Raw genomic sequence first — 8607 nt, 5'->3', positions numbered from 1 at the left:
CCAGTGCATTGTGATTGGCCAAATACCTCAAGCGTGTGACGGAAATGTTACACCTCTTACCATACTGTGATGCTGTGTCCCGGCGCGATGAGACAAAACCATTAAAACCCATCACAAACGAGGCATTTGTTGCATCCAGTGAGGACATAATTACAGATTATAATGACTTATACTGTCTTTTTACACGTTGCGTTGCATCGCGCCGCGTAAACATAAAACCATGTCTGCATTTGTGATCAGAGAAACGACAAACAACAAGCGCTACTCTACACTGCTCAAAACTCGCGTTTGAATCATCAGTGGCAAATTCTTTAAATATGAAAATGAGTCTGTGAACTGTGAGTCAGAACAGCCGGCATTGTAGTCTACTATCCCAGGATCAGGAAACAGTCCTCCATAAAATGTGCTGTACACATCTGAATATTTGGGTTGAACTGTTGAACTGGAACAGTGTTGTAAATACAACTTAACCACTGATTTCTAGTGGTGTCCTCTTTTGTAAGGCCAAACAAAATATTTTCGCTTTCGCAACGAAACACACAACGTTTTCACAACATGGCGGCGGCAGCAACAATAAAGGTACGCCTTCTTTCTTTGCGTGAACATTTGGGCGGCGTTATGCAAATCTTCCCACATCGTGACATAGACATGTGGGGGCGTGTTTCAACAAGGCGTTTTAGGAGGGCGTGGACGAGCCTTACAGTTTTTCTGAATTGCTAAAACACATTTCTTGAAGCCATCACTCATTTTCTCAAAACCTTAAACACAAATCCAAATACTCAAACTAAATTCACGAAACCTCTGACTCTTCCATCAAAATCAAACAATGACTGCAAAACCATTTCACTTGCACTCAAAATCAAACGGTACAGTTTTGTACAGTTTATTTGATCACATCATTAGAAACAAGTGTGAACAATTTTGAATCGTTGTGTGTAAATGATGACAACTGTGCTTTAGTTGTGTTTAACTTTTGCCGATTGTGTTTAGCATTTTGCAGCACAAATGCATCACAGTGTGATAAGTGTTTAAGTGAATGAGAATGTGTTTAGAGTTTTGCAAAATGAGTGCATGAGATTTGCAAATAGAACCTAACTGCCTAAACGTGTTTAAGGTTTAGCAGAAAGAGTGCTTTATTCGAAATTTGGTTTAAGCTAATGAGAATTTGGTTCCGAGAATGGGGTTTAGTGTTTTAGCAATTCAGAAAAATTTTAACTTTTATAAAGAACATCTCTTTGGGTTTGAGACTTTAGTTTTTGCAACTTTAGGGATCTTATCTATTCACGAACAGCTTGTAACACTCCAAAGAGAAAGGAAAACTTGAAATCGCATCATATATATGATATGACCCCTTTAGACCAATTCAGGACTGAGCCTTGATACAAGAAAATCAGTTGTACATATGTACAGTACCATCCTCCCCATAATTACACAAATACAGCTCTATCCATCTCCATTAAAACAAAAACAGTAATGGCCACATTGTTTGTATAAATAAAGAAAGCACAAATAAATACATAGTGTGATGTACTGGGTGGCTCCATATAGCACACCATTCAATCAGCACAATGAACTCTAAATGCAACAACTGAACATATGCTGCATTGAACTGAATCAGTATATGTCAAGCTTTCCGTGACTAGTGTATTTATTGAACAACTAAACAATTTGTCTTTGTCACTTCAGCCCATGTGTGATATTTACAGTTTTACAGTAGAAAAGAAATACAGCAGATAGCTGAGGTCATCCTTTGCATTATAAACAATAGAAATAAATAAGTAAAAATTGGTTCAAAACACTTTTAATAAGTTATTTTTTGTATGAAGATTTGTTAAGATTTTGGTCATTATGTTACTCAATTTTTAAAATAAATTAAACATATTATATAGTGCAGTAGAAATACAGTAATACAACAGAATAAACAATAATTTATGGAGTACTTAAAACATATTAATGTAAATATTGGTTTAGCCTGATGACATGAAAAGTTTAGGCAACAAATATTTCATTTCAGTTCATAATGTCATACAAACCCTAATCAGCTTTGTAAACATGAGGGCGGAGTCACCACTAGAAGGAGTTGTGATTGGATGAAGGCATTTGTTGTTCATTGGTTGTCACTGTGTTGCCAGTGATGCACAGTGTGACTGACCTCTTAAAAGTCTATGTAACATCAAAACCTACCCTGTTTGCTTTCTTAATGCACTTGCCAGATCTTATTGTGAACAATTTGTTATAGTCTTTCAATAAAATGTAACAGATCTTAATATGGGTTTGCAGTTTATTTATATAAACATGCAGGGTTTGACGCTTACTTTTTTTCCCATAAGTTGAAAAATTTAAAAGAGCAACTTTAATGATGCGGTAAAAAATGTGTTAAATATTGTGTTTTTCCTTAATAACAGGACACAAGCAGACATTTACATGCAAAATAATTTAGTTACACTAGCTTTTGAAATATTTTTACTTCAATCAGTTATAATAATTGTGACCCTGGACCACAAAACCAGTCATAGGTAGCACGGGTATATTTGTAGCAATAGCCAACAATACATTGTATGGGTCAAAATTATTGATTTTTTTTTAATGCCAAAAATCATTAAGATTTTAAGCAAAGATCATGTTCCATGAAGATATTTTTTGAATTTCCTATCGTAAATATATCAAAACGTAATTTTTGATTTTAATCTGTGTTGCTAAGAACTTAATTTGGACAACTTTAAAGGTGATTTTCTCAATATTTAGATTTTTTTGCACCCTCAGATTCCAGATTTTCAATCCTCAATAATTTCAATATCTCAGCCAAATATTGTCCTATCCTAACAAACCATACAACAATGGAAAGCTTATTTATTCAGCTTTGAGGTGATGTATACATCTAATTTTTTTTTTTTTAATGGACCCTTATGACTGGTTTTGTGGTCCATGGTCACAATTATGTAAATATATATATATACTGTATATAGGCCCTCTTTAAACTCGGACTCTTATTTTGAAATGTCTATGCTGTACTATTGTACATATTACAATATAAACACCATAAAGTACACATTGTCATAATCTGTCAACAGTAAATCACAAGCACGTTTTGTATGGCATTCATAGACTGTGAATTGTTTTGAACCAGCAACAGCACTGTGTTTCTACATGTGCAATACTTATTTAATCAAATCATAGCCTTTAATAATCACATATAGGCTATATCATGATTCCTGTTTTTCCATCCCCAAATTTAAGACCCCTTAAAATGATAATTTAAAATATCATGACCTTAAATTTTAAAGGACCCACATTCATTCACACACATGCTCCTAAATACTTTTTTCAGTTTGCACACAGCTATTTTTATCTATTTTTTGAGCCCTGCCATGAATGAATTGTTCACGATAAGATCAATAGAATGCATTTAGAAAATAGAGTGAATTTTAATTTCAAAGCTAAAAAAGGCTAAAACAATTTATAATAAAAATGCAACTCTATTACAAAAAAACATGAATGATTTTAGACTAAAACAATGAAAACCTGAATATTTTGTTTAGGTGATCTCTTCAGGTATTTGCCCTGGTATCCTAAAACTAGTCTGCTCCAGCGTGCTCCTCGGTGTAGCCATGTGATAACTGCATCTAACTCCGTCCCTGTCGCCGCTCCTGCGCAAAAAATGAAAAAAGTCTTCCTGTCCCGAACGTTCGTGGCCTGACGCAGAGGGCCACACTGGTCTGCCAGCCGATCGGCAACAGAAGAGCATCTTACACAACTCCTCCCTGATCTGACGGTTGAGCAGGCCGTAAAAAAACGGGTTTACTGCGAACGTTGAATACGCCAGCCATGTCACCGGTCCCTCAGCTTCTTCAGAGGTACTATGGGAGAATCCCAAAGACAAATGCAGTTGGAAAGCAAAGTAAGGCAGCCAGCAGAGCAGAAACTGACCCACAATGATGGCCAAAGTTAATGCCGCTTTCCCTCCAACCAGCGTTCTCCTTTTCCTGCGAGGGACTTGATTTCTGCGGACGCTCGTGCTGGTGGTGATGATCGTTGTCTGGCTGTTGACGGAATCAGACCGACACTTCGGATGAGAGGTCGCCATCGTCCAGCTCGGGATGGGCCCTCTTTCCCGGGCAGCCGTATGGGCGACTTTATAGACATTTCCATAGACGGCGATAATAATAGCAGCTGGAACGCAAAAGCAAACAGTGCAGAATAAAATAGCGAATACTCTCCGGTGTCCACTGTGGCTCCAATGGAGAGAACAATGGGTGGCGGCAATGGAGCTTCTACTTCCATAACTGGGCCACCCAAAGACGGTAGCAAGTCCTAGCAAAGTAGATGCCACCCAGACGAATCCCATTACAGCTGCGGATAACCAAGGATTCATTTTAGCCTCGTACCTCATGGGATGCACGATGTAGAAGTAGCGTTCGATGCTAATCACAGTAACGGTAAAGATAGAGGCAGATATGAGAAAGGCACTGAGGAAAATGTACAACCTGCATTCAAGTACAGAAAAGACGATGCCGGCGAAAAAGGGCGAGCCACAGATGATGCCGAGTGGCATCAGCAGAGCGGCGCATAGCAAATCCACGATGCAGAGGTGACACACCAAACTGAACTTGCGGAGATGTGGCACTTTCACGACTACAGCAAGCACTCCGCTATTGGCCAAGAGCGCGATTGCATTAAGAGTCACCATGACCACGAGGCCCGACATGTCTCGTAAACGCGATTGCGGGTTGGACATGCTCCCTAACTGCATGCTGGGAGCCAGATGCATAGGGTGGCCATGACTCAATGTCTCATTAAGTTCAGTTTCGTTATGCTGTGCTGGCGGATGTAATCCAGATGCCTCCATTGTTTACAGTGTGGTTCACCAAACACAAAGTAGAAACGCAGGCTTCTCCATCTTTCACCCGTCAGGAATGGGGACTCATTGTCTGGAGGTCAAAGGGCAGCACTGTTGAATATATGAAATGATACACAAAAATTTGTATAACTACAGTACAGATGAACACATGCACAAGAGCACGTTGCCAAATTGAAAGGTGCATTAAAGGATTAGTTCATTTCCAGAGTAAAATTTCCTGATAATTTACTCACCCACATGTCATCCAAGATATTAATGTCTTTCTTTCTTCAGTCGAAAAGGAATAAGACCCTTATTCCTCGGCTGGGATCGTGTAGAGCCCTTTGAAGCTGCACTGAAACTGCAATTTGGACCTTCAACCCACTGATCCCCATTGAAGTCCACTATATGGGGAAAAACCCTGGAATGTTTTTTCTTCAAAACCTTAATTTCTTTTCGATTGAATAAAGACATGAATATGAACATCTTGTATGACATGGGGGTGAGTAAATTATCAGGACATTTTTATTCTGGAAGTGAACTAATCCTTTAAGCATTTTTAGCTTATTTGCATGTTGTTGTAATTTTACTGTATTTACAGTTCTTTTTGGAGATCACATGCTTTTTTATTTGTATTAATTCATATCATAATTATATACTGTATTATAAAATAAATAATGCTATAATTAGAAATTATTATAAAATAGTTAATTAAAAATACATACTCTATTAATAAAGTTAATTAAAAAATTAATTATTAAATAAAAATAAAAATGGCCTTTCCCTATATTCAGTTGCTTTACCGAGACCATAATATATTTGCTGAAAATGTCTTTCCTGAAACATTATTCTATTTTAAATATATATTATTTTAAAAATGGCAAGCTATGGCAGTGTGCAGGATTTTTGTATTTAGTCCAAGTTTGGTTTTTCAAAAAATATTCAGGCCCTTCAAATACAATACAATACTACAGCAGTACTATGGTGTACTGTGTCAGATGGCACTGTATTTATATACTTCAAATATGTCGAAAAATACCATGGTATTACCATCATGCCAGTGTCCAAAAACATGATATAACCATTATAAAAGCACATTTTGTGAGGGCAGATTTAAGTAACATTTCTAAATCAACAGGCTATTAGTCTAACATGTCCAGTGCATTGTTGTGATTGTTTCGTGGACATGTGTGGCTAAACATTGAGAAAGCAGGGAATTGCTTGATCAGTTCGAATAATTCATGGTGCTCTATTCGTGGTGCTCGTGGTGCTCTAACCTTTTGAAGCGGAGTATAATGAGCTGACTTGTTTGGCTGCAGCTGCTGGGGTTTCTCTGGCATTAGCGTTAGCGTGAGCTCACTGTCACCTGCACAGCACTACGATGCATTCACGCCACAGACGTCACGATACACACATAATCACTCTCACACAGCCAAACACATCATCTCACTGATGTCATTTACTGGAGAGTCACTGTAAAGCCTAGAGAACTTCTGATAGCTATAAAAATGAACTATTAAGGTGATGGGTGTAATTTAGCCACAAATTAAATATAATATGTATAGATGTGGGTAGGTAGGTAGGTAGGTATATATTTATATTTGAGCTTTGTATTTGTCAAAGATTCCAGAAAAATACATACCACAGTTTCCACAAAAAAATATTAAACAGCACAACTGTTTTCAACATTGATAAAAATAAGAAATGTTTCTTGAGCAGCAAATCAGTGTATAAGAATGATTTCTGAAGGATCATGTGACACTGAAGACTGGAGTAATGATGCTGAAAATTCAGCTTTGCATCACAGGAATAAATTACATTTTAAAATATATTCAAATAGAAAACAGTTCTTTTAAATTGTAATAATATTTCACATTTGTATCAAAACAGTTGAGTCTAAGAGAATTCAAAAGGTTAAAAAAAAAAAAAAAGTTTATTGAAGTACTTACGACCGCAGTAATTCAGAGTAAATTTTATTGTATTTGTACAGTGTCTCGAATAATTCTGCAGCGTAATCTTTTGAAAATGGTCAGCCAAGATTTATTATGACCTCCACCAGTCATGTCATTTCACAATGCCAATAATCCTAATCTCTAATCTTCTATAGTCACAGTTCATCAGCACATGTCCATAGGAGCTAGAAAATGAATGCGGAGTAATTTGGCCTGAAAATGCACAGCGGCTGTATTACATCACCACCATTACAGCTGCACAGAACGTTCTAGCGTGTTTTAGGTTAATCAGTTTGTTTATTGGTAATGCCTTGACCTCACACTACCTCCATTTTCAGAGCAAAAAATAACTTTAGATAAGGTTTCTGGGTGAAAAGTGGTTGAAAATTACGGCAAAGCAATCAATAACAGATACACAGCTCTGGTAAATCAGTGACTTCCACTTTTAATCCATGTGGCATGTTTTTCAGCCAGTAATCTCTCTGCTCAGCACAGATTGTCTGGTCCTCTAATAAACAGATGTGCAGGTTTTTGGTTTTGGATTATGAAAGAGGTGTCCTGCTTTTATTATGTACTGTTGCACAAGTGGGTATAAGACAGGCACTTAAATTCAGCTAGATGTGTTGTTGATATGTCATGCTAGATGTGTCATGAAAAATTAAATCCGAAAGGAAATACGAAATAGTTACATTGTTTGTGGTTTTAAATATCTAAGAAAAGCATTTTTGTGTAATTTATCATCATTAAAACATTGCTACAGTTCTCCAGTGTATATTGTTAAAATATAAAATTATTTGTTTTACTGAGAAATTATTTGTACTTTAAACACTTTGGACTAAAAATGATGGGAAAATGCTAACATTTTCAGGGTAATAAACTAAATGTTTAAAACAAAAACACAGCAAACATACTATGCCACAGAATTTAGATTCTATTAAAGAACAAATTAATATACAACATAAAATAAGACAATAAAAAATCTCACCTGATGTTTGTCAACTAAGTCTGCTCAAGCATTATTTAATGTTCCCAAGTCCAGGGTCTGTCCATCAGTCATGTGGAGTCAGTGAAGTTTATCCAGCGCTCACTCTGTCTGTGGTGTAGAGAGCTTAATGGAGTTGTTTGGCTCTACGGTTTTGCACTTAAGACAAGCGGAAGCCATTACAGAGGCAGACGTACATGATGTACAGATCAGTCCATTAGGAGACTCTACTGCAACATCTATAGACAGAGTAATTATACTGTGTCAGTTCCCCTCACTGAGGAGCCAGAGAGCTGCAGGTGAATCCAACAACACAACAACAGGAGGGAGAGAGAGAGAGAGAGAGAGAGAGAGAGAGAGAGAGAGGGGAGAACACAGCTGACTGATCACAGGACTGGGGCAGTCACCAGTAGTAACTCTCACTCACAGTAGGCCTATGTTAAAGTCTAAAATGTGATAACATAAGAATACACTCATATGCACAAACATATGCAATAAAAATAAAAGCAAAATAAATAGAATATTAGTTACATAATTTATGTATAATAATAATAATAATAATTGATCAAATAAATGTGACAATGTATATTATAATAATAATTATAAAACGGATAGTTCTGGTCCTTGATTCTGATTGGCTGAGCCATGTTCGAAGCTGTTGTAAATTCATAGATATATATACATATATATGTGTGTGTGTGTGTGTGTGTGTAAATTACTCTATAAACATACACCTTTGTTTACATTTGTGTGTTGCTCAGCAACCACGTTGTTGCAACCACAACTGATTCTGAGGAACTACATTGTTTGGTGGAAGAATACTGTTTTTATTATCA

The 8607-nt window shown here is 36.7% G+C and overlaps 1 protein-coding gene across 2 annotated transcripts; it reads right to left on the bottom strand.

Moving 5' to 3' along the window:
- Positions 1-3514: 3514 nt before the first annotated feature.
- On the bottom strand, positions 3515-8058 carry LOC107659542 (probable G-protein coupled receptor). 2 transcript variants are annotated; one of them, XM_016448522.1, is made up of 2 exons: positions 7775-8058; positions 3515-4948 (listed from the first exon to the last, which is right to left on the bottom strand). In XM_016448522.1, exon 2 carries the CDS (start codon positions 4844-4846, stop codon positions 3536-3538), a length of 1311 nt encoding a protein of 436 aa, XP_016304008.1. In that variant the 5' UTR covers positions 4847-4948; positions 7775-8058; the 3' UTR covers positions 3515-3535. The 2 variants fall into 2 exon arrangements, with proteins under 2 accessions (XP_016304008.1, XP_016304009.1); XM_016448523.1 differs by lacking the exon at positions 7775-8058 and adding an exon at positions 5092-5125.
- Positions 8059-8607: the final 549 nt, after the last annotated feature.

This window comes from Sinocyclocheilus anshuiensis, unplaced genomic scaffold, assembly GCF_001515605.1.
Source record: "Sinocyclocheilus anshuiensis isolate Anshui unplaced genomic scaffold, SAMN03320099.WGS_v1.1 scaffold848, whole genome shotgun sequence".
Taxonomy (NCBI): domain Eukaryota; kingdom Metazoa; phylum Chordata; class Actinopteri; order Cypriniformes; family Cyprinidae; genus Sinocyclocheilus; species Sinocyclocheilus anshuiensis.
This window is presented reverse-complemented; position numbering and strand designations above follow the sequence as displayed.

Excerpts from the sequence above, each read along its gene's own strand:
- LOC107659542 (XM_016448522.1), bottom strand. The coding sequence starts at position 4,846 with ATGGAGGCATCTGGATTACATCCGCCAGCACAGCATAACGAAACTGAA.